The 16,966-nt window shown below is 37.0% G+C and overlaps 1 protein-coding gene across 1 annotated transcript; it reads right to left on the reverse strand.

The window, feature by feature from the left end:
* Positions 1–301: 301 nt before the first annotated feature.
* On the reverse strand, positions 302–12,522 carry rubcnl (rubicon like autophagy enhancer). The gene is given in 18 exon segments (XM_042494601.1): positions 302–617; positions 1,626–1,716; positions 2,352–2,366; positions 2,369–2,507; positions 3,278–3,339; positions 3,919–4,039; positions 4,476–4,553; positions 4,637–4,676; positions 5,270–5,334; positions 5,464–5,600; positions 6,126–6,231; positions 6,328–6,373; positions 6,747–7,116; positions 7,241–7,338; positions 8,382–8,656; positions 9,200–9,605; positions 10,173–10,284; positions 12,449–12,522. Coding segments are annotated over 18 exon segments (2,268 nt in total). The 5' UTR covers positions 12,452–12,522; the 3' UTR covers positions 302–513.
* Between the last annotated feature and the right edge of the window lie 4,444 nt (positions 12,523–16,966).

The following is a 16,966-nucleotide window of genomic DNA, read 5'->3' on the forward strand; positions in this document are numbered from 1 at the left end:
CATATCCCAGACTGTCAGCAGCTACACTCACACACTGAGGAGGAGGACACTGAAAATAATTCTTTTTTTTGTACTTTTTTTCATCTGAAAACATAGTGGCATCATGACAAAAACCTTTAAAGGATTTAAATTCTGAAATTATTGAAAAAATATATTTATTATTAGGACTGATGTTGGTTGACAAAATTAACTCAATGAACGTAGGAAATCATATTAATGTCTAATATTTGATTTAAGCTTGATTTTGCCAACAGCCCACTTCCATATGAATGTAAAAAAAACAACAGCAGACGATCTGAAAAGCTTTAGCACAGACGTGTATTGTAGCTTGAGGTAAAGAATCACACTCGTAATAATTTAATTTCCACAGGAAATATGAAATATTTGAGACTGACTCAAACAGAGTGAGTGAACATATTAAGAACATGTTAACGTCGTGCACAGCCGTGTTTGATGGTAAACTGTGGTGAAGAGGATCATAAAGGGAAGTGCTCAGCTGAAGACGCTATGATGTCACTTCCTCGATCCATCGGGACGTTTTTTTCGGGATTGGATCCGCGCACATTTCGGACACTTCTTTTCCACAAAGCAGTGTTTGTGAAAGCAGGCTCTGCACACTGTGAAAGAAAAAGCCACATTTGATCATTTCTGCACTGCAGTGATTGTGTCTCTGTTTTCACCTTTTGGCTCCAAAACTGTTGATTTTTGTCAGATTTGAGATCATTTTTTACCAAAAAAAACTAATTCAAAACTGATTTCTCTAACTCTGGACTGCTGGAGGCTCGCAGAGCTCCAGATGAACTCAAGAATGTATTTTTGCACAAAAGTCAGATAATCTGAAAGAAGGAAATGAGCTACAAAGGAAGAAAAAGTAACAAGGAATTACTGAAAAGTACAGGAAAATGTGTAAAAACAAAACAAAACAAAACAAAACAAAAAAACACAGAAGTGACCTTGGAAAAGTTCTTAAAAATTCTAAAAATTTTAAACACAATTTTAAATATATAATTGTTTATATTATTATTGTTTTTTTCTTTTTTCCCATGTTTTTGTAAAAAAAACTACTGCACTAGTTTTCTCAGAGTTTAACAGTTTAAATATTTGTGAAAGGTGTCTGAGAGCAGCACAAGAACAGTGATATTCAGGTTTCAAAGGGTTACTGAATATTGTGGAAGGAATAGAAAATAAACATGTCACTCAGACTAAAATACATCTATTTATCTTGATGTGAAACATTTTTTGGATATTTGACGACAGCAGAAAGCACAGTATACACAACAGAGATACATCACATTTTTAAATGAAAAATTGGACAAAATTGCGAACTTGTGCAGAATTCAAAGTGATTGCCTCAATTGTTGCAACTGCAGCGTCGCTAAATCCTGGAGGGACTTTAGGATTTTAGGCTGATACGGTGAACTTGTCAGCATTGATTCATTTGGAGTCATGTTTGCATGAATGTTTGTATTTAACTACAATATTCACTCTCTTTTCACTCTGTTTTGGTCTCCACCGAGAGTTCACCTCCCGCTGCAACAAGAATCCTGACAGGTTTACAGCCGGAGATCAGCTCATTTCATCATTTTTATATTCTGCATATCTCATCAGCGTTTGTCGATGCTCACCTGGACAGCGCCTGCAAATGCCCCTCTGAAAAGGAAAGATGATGTCTCGTTCTCTGCAGAACTCACAGATAAAACCTCGGGCCAAACACAGCTGGGGGAGAAAAGGCACACGTACTGTGTGAGTGCTGTTTCTTCTGTGTCTGATTAACCCTTTAACACTTGAGCAAGTTGGCCCTTTAAAAAAAAGTGAGAAACTTAACAAGAAATTGATGAAAAACAGGCAAAAAAATTAGTTAAAAAAAAAAAAAAGTTACAAGAAAATCCCCTGAAAATAAACAACAAAAAGGAAGAAAAAAGAAAAAAGACCTGAACAAAAAACAAGTACAAGTGAAAAACAAAAACAAACAAGAAAATGACCTAAATGAAGAAGAAAATAATAATAATAATAAATAATAATAATAATAATATATTTTTTCAGTAACATAATCTGCCTTTTCTCCATGTTCTCAAAAGAAATCAAACCGATTTGGCGTTAAAGCGTTAAAGAGTTGCAGCATGTGCTGCTGCACCAAAAACATAAATAAATAAATAAAAAAATAAAAGGCACAAGGGTCTGCGGTTTGCAGACACGTTCGTTTGTCCAGATACAAACTGATATTTGAGTCGCTGGTGATAATCACTTCAAAATACCTGCACGCTTTCAGTCTTTTGTCTCTTGAGGAAAAATACTGACTGCTAGAAATATATTGCCTGTAATTTCCAGATTAAAGATAATTTCGGGCTGACCTCACAGTTTTCCACACATGCTGGACGGCAGAGTGCAGCAGCGCTCGGGCCTGCGTCACCAGCTGACCCTTCTTCACCCTCAGCAGGTCGTCCATGGAGAACAGGTGCAGCTGCTCCAGCAGGTGAGCAGGAAGCTGCTCCAACTCAGCCGTCACCCTGAGACACACACACACACACACGCACGCGCACACATGAACACACACACACAGGAACACACATGAACACACTCAGTGCTTCCTGTTGATGGCACACACATGTATGTTGTTTGTGGGTTTCTGGTTGAAACTGAGTATTTAATCTTCTAGCAGTAACTTTACTGCAAACCCAGCTGATTTGATACTTAAACTACAATGTGCTGACAATATTTAGGACTTTTACTAAAGTAGGGTTTTGAAAGGACATAGTGTTTAACCCTTTAAAACCTGGAGCAACATCACTTTTGCTGCTTTCAGATGGCTTTCACAAGTATTTAACCTTTGAGCAAATTGGTGCAATTTCTTTCAGAAACATTGGAAAAAGGCAATTAGCAATTATTCAGGAATATTCCTTAAAAAAATGCATATTGAAAAGCCAGGGAAAAATTATATTTCTAATAATCATAATTACATATTAAAACTGATATTATAGGATTATTATTTTTGAAGGTAATTTCTTTTTTTTTTTTCTAGGGTTTTTTTTTTATGATTTTTTTTATGTTTTTTTCATGTTTTTTTTTTGTTTTTTTTACTAGTTTTCAGGACATTTTCTTGTACTTTTTGGAAATTTCTAGCTAATTTTTGGGGTCATTTCTTCTTCTATTGCTCATTGCCATCTTCCCTTGTTTTTGAAAGAAATAAAGACAATTTGCTCAGATTTTTTTTTATTACTTACTTGCAGTAACCAGTTTTTATCTAATCTAATGGTTGTGTAATAAATATTCTGTCTACCTCCCAGAGAACCTGCAGGCTGTCAGAAGCTTCTTGACGTCCATCAGCTGCTCCTGCAGCTCCTGGAGGAGGAGGAGAGGAGGAGGAGGAGGAGGAGGGGGGAGGGGGCAGAAATAAAGACACACCGAGGAGAGAAACTAACATGAAATAACAAAATAAAGTTGGAGTGAATCTCAGCTGCTCTGTTGTTTGAGTTACTTAAAAGTAAAGTCAACAGTGTTTTAATTTTGCCAGAGATGGAAGAAATACTCCAGTATGGTACTATAGTAAAAGTATCAATACAGCAAAGTAAAAAAAAAAATACCAACGTAAAAGTACTGATGTAATAATAGCCTGTTGATTTATTCCAAAAACATGAGAAGAAGGCAAAAAGTTAAAAGAAAATTCTTTGAAAACAAACAGAAAAAGTAAGAAAAAAAACATACAAAAAAGACATACATGAATTTAATTAATAATGAATTATAAATATGTTTTGAGATTCACAATTTCTTTTAAAGCAAAATGTTTTATTTGAATTTTATCACTTTTTACTCAATGCTTGTAATTTTTATCATTGGGACATGTTTTAATCATTTAATAATAATAATAATATTAATATTAATAATAATAATAGTAACAATAATATTAAGTGCTGAACTCACTCTGAACTTGTCCAGCTCCTTCACTCGGCTGTAGAGAGTTTTACCGACGCAGGTCAGATCAAACAGAGGTTGATGCCAAACTGAATTCAGCAGATTTTTGGAGAAATCGCTCACAGGGTATCTGCAAGATTGATAATTATTATAACAGATTTAATAGAGAAATCACTCATAGGGTATCAGCAATATCCACAATTTTATGACACATTTCACACATTTAATAAAGGCTCAAAGTGTCCTGTTCCCACTGAGCTGATCTGTCCAGCTGTTCATTGATGTTTTATAAAAATATATATTTGTTTATTTTATTTAACTTTGTTATAATTTTCAATATAATGCTGTAACGCTTCACTTGTAACTGCTTTAAGATGTTTTCCTTTTCTAAATGTTTACATATTATTGTTGTCATTAACAGAAGGTGAAACACTGCTGAAATATCATGAAGTAATTCAGGATTTTTTGTAGTTGTCAGAACATCACCCCCCACGGTTTCAGCTGCATTCATGTTGTGTTTATAGCCACATAATTTTGATTTTTATATATCTGACGTAGTTTATTACTTGCTGAAGTCCCAGCAGGACAGAAGTCGACCAGGAATCACAGCCTCGGCGCCGCTGTGGCAGCAGTCACAGAAATACCTGAAGGATGAAGCAAAATTTATTAATAATCTAAAAAAAAGAAGCTGCTATGTGTTGTGAAAATATTTAGAACAACCAAATACCTGCCAAGGTATTCACAGTAACGCAGTTTCTTGATGTATCCTGGGGACAGAGAGATAGAGAGGCCTTTGTTTAACCCTTTGAGTGTCTGTCTTCTACACAGTTCACTTCACGTTTTAAATTTTACTGTGAAATATTAATGTATTAACTGCTTCATCATTAACGATGTATCTAATAAGTATTGTCTATGTATCTATTAAGTATTTCAAATTTTGTGAAAAGAATTTTTTTAACATTTTCTTGAGGTATTTTTTTAAAAACGTATTTTCAGTTATTTTTCTGCTTTATTATTCTTTTTGCTCATTTTTAAGCAATTTAGGTTTAGTTGCTCTTTGACTTCGTCCCATGTTTTTGAAAGAAATCAAGTCAATTTGCTCAGGTCACAAAGGGTTAAAAATGGCTGCTTTCAGTTCCCCCTGATGGCTGTGTGACAGAAAACGCAGTTTCTGGATGAAGTTGACAGGTTTCGCTCCACTGCAGCTAAAACTGAACAGATTCTGTGAACTTTTCGTCAGTGAATGCTCGATGATAACCAGCTCCTCCGGCTGACTCTTTCTCTCTCCTCTTTCTGTTAACTCATTCAGCACTTTAACTGGGACCCATTTAAACCTGCATGCATGCAGTCCAGTACTCACTGGGCTCCACCTCGGTCCCACAGCCTGCACACAGGAAGTGCTGCAGAGCCACGACGTCACCGCGTCTGAGGGAGGAAACACACACAACCGTCAACGTCCGCATGCATCCATCCACATCTAGATACATGAAGCATCCGTCCATCCGTCTCTGCGATGAAAACGCTGTGCGTGTGTGTGTTCTGTGTAACGGAGACCTGTGTGTCGGCTGAACAGTGAAGATGATCTGGAAGCGTGGCGGCGCCCAGCTCAGAGATCCTCTCATCCTGGTCCTCAGTCTGATCTCCTCAGCCAGGCTGCCGCTGCTCACCGCCACTCCTCCGGTACCCGGCAGCTGCAAAATACAGAGAGGAGAAGCTTTCGAGGTCAGGGACTGAAGACAAGAGTCACCAGAGGACATAAAGCTCCAAAATATGCAATGACAGAAAGCAGCAGGAGAGAATATTACAGAGTTAAACTCGTCTAAATGCACGTTTTATTTTGTTTTGTTTTGCAAATGAAACAAACAAAATCAGCATCAGCTCCCTTCATCTGTCACTCAACAGTTGAGTGTCACTGTTTTTATTTCAGTGACACTCAACAAGCCCACAGGCCAAATGTGGCCCCCATTCAGGGTGCCGTTTGGCCCCCGATCAGCCAAGTTCTGATTCACAGTAACAATTCAGTGATTCAGTGATTGTTTTTGTCCTTTTAGTCTCCATAAGGTGTCAGAGACATAAAACAGCATCAAAACAGAGCTTGTTGATCAAAAACAGAGCCTGTGGAGGATCCCCCACACCCCCGACAGAGGACACAGATAAGACACCGATGTCCTGAAATAGCCCCCAGCGAAGACAGTTGAGTCTCCCAGTGTCCTCACCTCCTGCAGTGAGCTGCGGAGGCTCTGTCGTCCTCGCCGAGGCCCTCGAGAGGGAAGCCAGCTCCTCCTGAACTCCAGCACCAGCTGCTGGGCCAGCCGCTCTGCACTGCATCATGGGAAACACACACAGATTGACTCACAAAATCTGAACACACACACACACACACACACACACACAGAGTCACATGAGTGTTTTTCTTACTCTCTGAGGGAGTCTCTGGGTGCCAGCGCAGCTTCGACCCCACAGTCTGAAATGAAAACGCACAAAATGAGGTTCAGATAGGTTCACATAATCTAATTTATTTCACTGCATTCAGACACCTTTAACGATCATTTTAACCTCTGAAATCTGAGAAAATTAGATTTCATTATAAAAAATTAAATAAAAAAAAAAACACACAGGAAAAACATAAAGAGCAACCTGGTAATGACTGTCCCAAAAACTGCAAAATATAAGAAACAGTTTACTATAAAAAAAATTTAATTGGAATAGATTATTATATTTTAAAAAAAATAGAAAATGTCCAGAAGACTATATTTAGACTTATAGGAGTTTTATATATTTATATTTAATTATGTTATAGAAAAGAGGAAAAGTACTTTTTTTCTAAATAATTTTACCTTCGAAGCCGCTGTCAGTGGAGATGACAGAGAAAGTCTTTGGCAGATGTTCAGCCTCGTCAGTCTGTGCTTCCTCCTCTTCATCTCGTGTGTGTGGGTGTGTGTGTTCATGTTCATAAGAGGGGTGTGTGTCTCTGTGTGTGCTGCAGGTGTGTGTGTGTCTGCAGGCTTCACATCTCTGTTCATGTGTCGCTGCGTCCTCTGCACAGCTCTGTGTGTGTCCCTGCGTGCACATGTCACAGTGTGTGTGTCCGTGCGTGCACATGTCGCAGTGTGTGTGTCCGTGTGTGTCCGTCGTGGAGCTCAGAGTCCACTTTACTCCCTCCAACACCTCCAGCACCATGTCCACCACAATGAAATGAGCATTCTCCTGCACACACACACACACACACATCCATACACACACGATGAAACACACTTATCCGTCACAGCAGAAAAATGGATTTCATTTTCATTTTTTCAGAAAGTTTCCTAAACTGTAACTGGGAATTAACCTTTTCCAGCTCACAGCTGGTCTTAAAGATGTCTGCAGGGAATTCTGGGATGCCGCTGCACCTCCTGTTTTTGCTGGTTGCTGTTGAGGAAGTGAGGCCTGAATACACACACACACACACACACACACACACACACACACACACACACACACAAAAAGAGTCCAGCGTCATTTAGCAGTTTTATCAACACCGACTCAAATTAATTTCTGTAATGTTAAACGGTGCCACAGAGGATTCAAGCGGGATGTTTTGGGAAGAACCGACAACACGTTCTCATCCCGAGTCGTCACATCGTCACTTTCCAGCGGACTTCCACGTCTATATATTACACTCTAGTGTCCTTCAGCGTCTGCTGTTGACGTTCTAGGATGACATCCAGTCAGATTAGGCAGCAAGGGCTCAGGGTGGTTGAGTTTTGGCAAAAGAGGCACATAATGAAGTGCAGAATAAAAAACATCACTTTCAGTCGAGGAACAAACACCAGACTGCAAAAACCAGTCCTGGGTTTATTTGCCCGATAGAAACCAGAATGCCCTTTGTATCGTGTCGTTACCGGCCGCATTTCAACCTGACGCTGCAGCTGGTGCCATCGAGCGGCACATCATACAGCCGGGAAAGGTGGCTTTTGGCGTCGGGATCTCACGCCAAAATCACTGCAAAAATGGCGGTATTTGATGACTTTGGAACAAGAACAGGCTGCCACTGAGCGCTCGACTGGATAAAAGACACTTGGAGAGTTTTTAAACAGATGTTTTGCTTCAGGATTGCAGTTGTTAACCCTTTGAAACCTAAGCAAGTGGGAAGAAGGCAATGAGCAACTTAACGAGAAATGGTCCAAAAATGAGCACGAAATTTCAGGTCATTCATCTTTTACTTACTGTCTTTCTGCTTTTTATCATTTTTTGGGCTTTCCTTGTTAAGGTGGTCATTGTCTTTTCTCCATGTTTTCAAAAGAAATCAAACCAGTTTTCTGAGGTTCCAAAAGCGTCTGAACGCAGCACAACAAAGCTGATGTCAACCAGGTTTTAAAGGGTTAAACGTGAACCCTGATGACTTCAAGTCATCAAGAATTTTTGGATTCTTTGTTCAAGTTTTGGATGAGTAACTGTGGATCCTTCTGTAACGATTAAATCGATCCTACCTGACGAGTGAGGGGCATCACAGCTGCTTAGGCCCCACCCTCTGTGCTCTCCAGCCAATCCCTGCTGTCCTCTGCAGGGAGGGTGGAGCTTAGCGCTGGCGTTGCAGCTCAGGTGTGACGAGGCGGAGACGTGGCACAGCTTCTTGTCCTCCTGCAGAGGACACGGGTCGGGACAGGAGCTCGGTTTGAAACTCATATCCTGCAGACTGCTGACTGTCAGCCGCCCGCGCTGATCCAGAGACAGCGAACCAGGAGCAGGACACCGAGAGTCCGAGCTGGAAAAAAAAATCGTCTTTCCCTTTTTATCCAGAAAACCCAAAAAACCCTACTGCAAATATATTTTCAATAGACCTTTAAAGGATCAACTCAGGAGGTATTTTTAGCACCCTTAGATTTCTTTCAAAAATCATGGAAAGATGGCAATGAGTAACACAAGAAATGACCCAAAATTAGCATAAATTAGTTATAAAGTTTGATGAAAATTACCGCAAATTAGAAAACAACAAAACAACTACAACAAAAAGAAAAGCAAAAGAACAAAAACAGGACACGACCTGGGGAAAAAAAATGATAACATAAAAAAATGTATAAATAATACAAATAAATAGATATATCTTTCTGTAACATTATTTCAAATATATGATTATGGTATTTATACTTATAATTGTTTTTCCAGAATTATTTGATCTTTTTTTTTTTTGTTAATTTTTAGTTCATTTTTCATTTTTTTTAAAGAAATCAAACCAATTTGTAAACATTTCAAAGGTTTAAATGCTTGTAAAAGACCTGGGGTTAAAGGGTTAAATCTGAAATGTGACCTTGGTGAAGCGGGCGTGTCGGTGACCCCTCCATGCCAGGAGACGGGTCTGTGGTGTCCGGTGATGACGGGGCTGCTCCTCGGGAGGAGCAAGATTTTGTCTTCAGCACGCGAAAGAGACGAGTCGTCTTTGTTGACCTTTCCTCCTTCATCACCGTCATCATCCTCGTCAGGGCGATGATCAGGGTCTTTGTGAGAGTCACGCAGAGCAGCGCTGGAGTGACGGGAGTGTGTGAAGGCCTCGTGATGTGTCCTCTTTGTGAATGTTGGCTGTGAGTGTTTCGGTTGTTGGTGAAATGCTGAATTGGTTTCTCCTTCACTGGTTTCTGGTGGTGTCAGAAGGAGAAGTGGGACTGATCCTGGACCAGCTGGCTGATGGTTTTGGTGGGAGTATGCATTTGAAGAAGCTTGTGGAGAGAAAGAGGAAAAAGGCATTTTACATATTTAAAAGAAAAAGAACATCGCCCCACAATTTTTTTTTTAAATGAAAGAAAAAAAATTGCCAAAAAGTTTTAAAGAAAATAAAAAAAAACTCAAAAGGTTTTAAGGAAAAAATAACCAAAAATATTTAAAGAAAGAACAAATCAAGGATATTTTTAAAGAAAAAAAATTCTAAAAAGTTTTTTTAAAAAAAAAAAAAAAAAGAAACACAAAAAAAAGTCAAAGAAAATTTTCAGAAGAAAAAGAATGCAAAAACCTTAAAAAGGAAAAAAACAATGCCAAAAGTTTTAAAAAAAAAAAAAACCCCAAATATTTCAGAGAAAAACAAAAACCAAAATTAAAAAAAAAAAAAAAAAAGGAATCGTCAATGTTTTTCGGGGGTTTCTTTTGCATCGCCCAAAAATTTTAAGAAAAAAAAATGTAAAAAAAAACCAAACAATTTTGTATCCTACAGAGGTCTGGGCTAGATCCCCGTGGTCCTAAAATGAGAGGGAGTCTCTTGGTCGCTCTTAAAGTTTCCGTAAACATCTCACCGGTTGCAGTCGGGGCTGAAGCTCCAGGTGTCGGTGACTCTGCAGAGTCCACACACCAGCTGACGTATCTGCGTCTGTGGACAGACGAGGACACGCCGCCGCAGCTTCCCATCTGCACAGAAGACAACAAACAGTTTCTCAGTAGCTTTGGTGCAAACTTCCTGAAGTTACACCAACACAGTCAGGATCTCACTGACTCAAAGACAAAAATTACTCAAAACGCTTATTTCTTCATGCAGTTGATAAATACTGACGGTAACCTGATCTGACTTTCAAAACTATTCATGTGTTTTCTGCATGCAGGAAGTTTGCTGTTGCTTCCTGCTGCAGGTTCACAGTCTGATCAGGATCATAAAACATATTTAATGCCTTTAAAAGTCAAAGTCTCAAGTCTGGACTCTGGTACTTAACCCTTTAAAACCTGAGCACATTAGTTTGGCCCAAAAATAAGCAAGAAATTAGAAAAGAAAAGTCCCTGAAAATAAGCACAAAAAAATCCAAAAAGTAAAAAATATGTATGTATATTCCTGTAACATAATTTCAAATATAAATTTAATAAAAATAATAATTAGAAACATAGAATTGATTTTCAAGCCATTTTCTTGTTATTTTATCTTTCACTAATTTCTCACACTTTGTGGGACATTTTTTGCCAAGTTTATCACTGCCTTTTTTCCCCTATGTATTTAAAAAATAATTTAAAAATATTTACTGTTAATATTTTACTAGGCGCTTCTGAAAGGTGTCTGCATGCAGCACAAAAAACACTGATGTCAAAAAAAGGTTTGAAAGGGTGAAGTGAAAAATTGTGCTGAATATTCATACGCTGAAAAAAAAACCATCCAGAAATATTTTTAGTTTTTGGAGTTGAAATCATTGAGACATTTTGGTAATTACACCTTTTCACATTGATCACGGTTCTCCTGCTGTGGAGCAACACGTAATCACAAACATTCGTCAGGAAATGTGTCACACAGGATCTGCGTTTGTGGAAGTCAGAATTGTGCAGAAAAACGTTTTTTCATGCGCAAGAATGCGCAAGTCCACAATTTCCAGTATTTACATCTGCCGTTGATAATATTTTCACAAAGTCGAGGGGCCCTGATTCTAAACTTCTGCTTTTGGTTTTTAAACTCAAACTGGAAACAACCGACAGCTGCCTGATTTTTAGGCTGCACTCTTTAAAATGTTACCGTAAAACTTCCTCTCAAACACAGTTTTTATGTGTTAAAACTGTCAAAGGTGCTGTTCTATCTGAAATGAATCCTGGAGAGATTAGATCATTTTATCCAAACCTGTGGCAGTTTGCAGAACCTGAAAGTTAACCTTTAAAACCTGTGCAGACTAGGTTGGTTTTATTTAAAAACATGAAAAGGGATAGGGCAACTTCAAAAAATATTTTTTTAAAATAGCAAGAAATTAAGAAAAAGTTACAAGAAAATTACCTGAAAAAAAAATTAAAATATAAAGAAAGAAATTTTTTTTTCTAAAAAGCAAGGAAAAAAGAGAATTAAATGAACTGGGAAAAATAGTGCAAAATAAAATAGATTAAAAATACAATTTTATTTTATTTTATTTTAGTTTAGTTTATTTTAGTTTATTTTAGTTTAGTTTAGTTTATTACAATACATTTGTAATACTAATACAAAGTCTGGAAAATACAACACAACACACAACTTGGGTGTTTCCATTTCATGTTACTTTGTATTTCCACTCCACAGTTTTGAGGCAAATATTTAATATTTTGAATGTAAATATATTTTCATTTGTGTGGGATGATGCAGCACAGAGTATAAAACTGGCGTGTTGCTCACAGAGTTTACAGCTATTGATAACTTTCAGTTATCCTCTCAACATTAAAGTGATAAACACTCTAATGCATCAATAATTTTACATCATGAGTACATTAATGTTGGTACTTAAAGTATAATTTTATTCTAATACCTTTCTACTTTTACTTTTGTTTAAACAGAGTTCTAACAGTATGGGTTTTTCATCTTTACCCCCAAAACACCAGTTTTATTCAGCGTTTTCAAAGAGTGAAATTGGGTTTAAATGTTATTAAAACGTATGAGTTTCATTTCAAGAGGCTGATTCACTTGAAGCTTCCTGTGTGAGTGCAATAATAGACTCTGATTGTGTGTGATAACGTCTCCAAGTACCAAAATGTTTCCTATTTCTCTAAATGCAAAGTGCTTTTGACTGAAGGACGGAGCAACACTCACCAAAACATGACAAACGTTCTTAAAGACTGCAGAATAAAACGAGCTACTCACCATTTAGTGAACTCCTTCAGTGAAGCGTTGACCTGTCAGGGGCTGACGCGAGTCCTCATCCACCAAAAACTGCAGCACAGAAAGGAAGAGAGGCGGTTGGGTATCAGCACTTCCTGTATTTAACAGTGGTTTGACTTTCTGTGGCTGAGCAGTCAGCACGGTTTCTTCAGAAAACACGAAGGCCAAAAAGCTCTCGTTATACTGCTCGGCAGAGCGCTCCTCGTGTCATTTACCCCAGGAGGTTATTAAAAATGACCCAACAAGAGGAGGTTTTGTTGGACATATAAAGTTACTTGCAATGTTTAAGCCCCATCTCCTTTAATTCATACATGTTGCATCAAACAGGCTTTTATTTTTTCCAAAGTTTCTTTTACATTATTTTTTCCATTGGAGAGAATTCTGCTGAAGCACACATAAACAGAGCAAAGAAAAACTAAAATCCTGTTAAAATTGTGAATGTTCAGAGGTTATAATGATGCGTCTTCCTCAATCTAACGTAACCACAGATACAACACACGCTGTTTTTTCTGCAGAAATATTAAAGTGTCTCAGCACAGCGGGGGACGGACGTCACGCCAGCCGGCAGCTGGTAGAGCAGAAAGAGGAAGTTTTACTCTGAGTCGAGTCCAAGTATCAGAAGGTTTGATTTACCTTCATGATTACTGAGAAGTGAAAAGGACACGTGTCCACGAGCGAGACACTGACATATTCATTTATGTCTCTTTTAAATGCCCTTAAGGTTTGATGTATTTGTTTTCACATACCGGAAGACGTCAAGAGACCTCAGAGCCAAAAGACACCCTGGATTGTTCCTATATGTGTTTTTAATGTAAGGAAGGACGTGGGGACATTTTTAGAAAGACATTTGAGAAAATGTTCTTTGATGTACCTACATGTATTTATTGTCTGTCTGGAACATAAATAAAGTGACAACATTTTTTGGAAAATAAGGACACTTAAGGAAAAAAGGACTTTCTTCGAAGATGGGGGCGAGTTTATATAGTGAGGACATTTTTAGAGAATGATGAAGCAGGGACATTTTTTGGAAAGTGGGGACATTGTGGGAAGCAAAGATGTTTTTGGAGCATGGGGACATTTTTGGAAAGTAAGGTTAATTTTAGAAGGTGAGGACAAGCTAAGAAAGTGAGGACATTTTTGGAGCATGACAACATTTTTGGAAGCTTGGACATTTTTTGATAAGTGAGGACAATTTTAGACTGAAAATATTTCGGGATATCTTTAGAAAGTAAGGATGTGGTGTTTCTTCTAACGTTAGGACATTTGGGGCAATTTTAGAAAATACAGATGTGTTTTGGAGGTGAGTTTGAATTTGAATGTGTGGACATTCACAGAGGATGAGGACATTATTAGGAAGTGAGGACATGTTCAGCAATGGAGGACACATTTTGGAAATTGGGGAGAGTTTTAGAAAGAAGGGATTTTTTCCCTGAGAAAGTTAGGACATTTTGGAAAATTAGGACATTTTTTGAAAGGTGTGGACATGTTAGAAAGTGAAGGCACTTTTGGGAATGTGAGGACATTCTTAGAGAATGAGGACATTTTTAGCATGTGAAGACATGTTCAGGAAACAAGGACATATTTTGGAATTTCTTCGGATGCAATGATATTTTTGGAAAACTTATTCTTTTAAAATTAGAAAATGTGCAGGGGGTGTGGACATTTTTAGAGAATGAGGAAACTTTTAGGAAGTGGGGACATTTTTGGAAAGTGAAGACACTTTTGAGAAATTAATTTTGTTATTGGAAAATTCACAGTCTTCACTCATTTTCAAAAAGCTGTTTAGCAGTTAGGACGTGATTCGGGGTTTCGTGCAGAATGCAGATTAACGTTAGAGTCGATGGGACGTTGTGTTTATGATGTCAATGAAGGTCCTCACAAGTATAGCAGCTCAGACAGGAGCTGGCACACTTTCTGTGATCAGCCATCAGCACTGTGGATCTGCTGATGTAAGCTGGTTATGTAACAGGTTGACTCAGCACTCCCGCTCCCCAATGGAGCTCACACACACACACACACACACACACACACACACACACACACACACACACACACACATCAGATGGTAGTAAATAAGGGTTTTTACCTCGAACACAAAACAGATTTTCTCTCAGCGAACAGGGCTGAAGTCAGGCTGCTGTAACTGCACATCATATCAACATTTATTTTAATTTTTTCAACAATTTTATTTATATTTTCAAAATTTAACAATTTAAATGGACATACATGTATGTACTTGACTGTCATTTACAAATATACCCACCCACACCCTCCCATCCAGGTTTGCACAAAAGAAGAAAAGAAAAGAAAAATATAAAAGAATCAAATGAAATGATAACAGTAAATAAATAAATACATAAATCACATTAGTATAGTTAATCATCATACTAACATTTACAGGAATTTTAAAAATAATTAATACTCCACTTTGTTTCTTTGGAGCTGGAGAATATAGTCTTGACTTCTTTCAAAAACATGGATGAAAGGCGATGAGAACTGAAAGAAGAAATTATTTTAAAAAATAGCAAGAAATTAGTCAAATGTCCAAGAAAATTACCTGAAAATTAGTTTAAAAAATTAAAAAGAAAGGGGGGAAAAGGGCTAACAAGATTTGGAAAAAAAGTGCTTAAAATTTATTATAATTCTGTAACATAATTCAAATATGTGATTTTGATTATTATAATTATTATAAATATAATTTTCCCTTTGCTTTTTATTTTTTAAAATCTTAATATTTTTCCCTAACTTTTTTTAAAACAAAAAATGTTTTTGAATCTACAGATTTCTTGTAATTTTGCAAGTTTCTCGTTGACTTTGTCCCATGTTTTTTTTTTTTTTTTTTTAACAAACAAACAAAAAGACAACACCAATTTGCATAAAGTGTCACTCTGGGGTTTCAAAGGGTTAATCCATGACTGATTTATTCGCGTAAGTTATAGTGGCAAAGTTCTGGTATCATTAAAGGAGTAAAAAAGCCAAAAAAATTTGATTTTGACTTTCAAAATTTTAGAGTAAAAACTGTTTTGTACCCAGTTTTGTTACTTTTACAGTATTTTTATTCTGGCAAAGACAGAAAAAAACAACAACAGCAGACAAACAAAAAACAGGAAAATGGCCCCAAAAAGGGCTAAAAACCTTTTCTTTTTTCTGTAACATAATATTGAATATATAATTAACCCTTTGAAACCTGAGCAAATAGGTCGGATTTTTTCAGTAGTTTAACTTTTTTTTCTCATTTCCGGCCATGTTTTGTTCATTGCCTTCTCCCCATGTTTTTTAGAAAGTCAGAATCAAAATTTGCACAGGTCTTTGTGGGACCAGGATTTGGGGTCCAGCTGGTGGAAACAGCCTGCAGCATCACTTAGGTGTCTGAGTTTAACTGAGGTACGTTTCTTCAAACTTTCTCCCCTGGAGTGCAGCGTGCACGGATCTCGTGCAGCAGATGTCGCTGTTTAGTTGTAATTTTGTTCTCTGCTGCGTCTCAGCTGCACGCTCCAGTGCGCAGCCGCAGTGAGGGGGCTGCGTCAAGTTAAAGAAATGCGAAACCGAAAAAGCAGAGGAAAAGTCTTCAGAATAAAAAATGTAAGAAGGAAGTCGTCAACATGTCATAAATAGAAGTTAAAATCAGCATTTTTTTTAAGTTAACTAGAGTTTAAAAAAACAAAACTTCTTTTTATTTTTGAGGAATATTTCTGAGATTTGACTGCAGTCTAAAATATGAAGAAGGGATTTTTGCAGGAGGCACAAACTGGGCCTAAATATCCACCCACACAACTGCAGCATTTTTCAGATACATTTCTTTTTTTCTTGCAAGCTGAATTTTCAGCCTTTTTTATTTTCAATCACTTGGTTGTTAGTGAGGATTTCTGGAAGGTATTGTTGTTAAAATAATAATAATAATAATAATAATAATAATAATAATAATAATAATAATAATAACAATAACAATAACAATAACAATAACAATAATAATAATAATCATAATCATAATCAAAATAAAAGGTACATCGGTAATATTGTATTATTACTGCGAAGCTGCATGATAGTTGGCACAGATATACCAGTCTGTACACATCTTAATGGAAAATACGACATAAGCTAAATGTCAAAGAAGAGATGATATCAAAAAATAATTTATAAATTCAGAACATATATAAACCTTGGCTAGATGTATGAATATAGTATTCTTGTAAAAATATAATAATATACTGAAAGCAAATAATTAAATAGTAAACAAACAAAAAAAACTAATCAATTAAAAAAATTTCGAATATTATTATTAATTTAATGACAATACTACTACTAATACTATTATTATTATTGTTTTTGTTGGTGTTGTAACACTAATAATATATTGCACACAACATTAATCATACACTAAAAGCAGTTCTAAAAAAACTGTTAAGTATTGGTTAGTGATTTGAGACATTTTATTTTGAAAACCGACTGCCGGATGTTGCGCCGCTGTGTTATTGTTTGCCGCTTCACGCACCGCGCAGA

The sequence above is a fragment of the Plectropomus leopardus genome, chromosome 10 (genome assembly GCF_008729295.1).
Source record: "Plectropomus leopardus isolate mb chromosome 10, YSFRI_Pleo_2.0, whole genome shotgun sequence".
NCBI lineage: Eukaryota > Metazoa > Chordata > Actinopteri > Perciformes > Serranidae > Plectropomus > Plectropomus leopardus.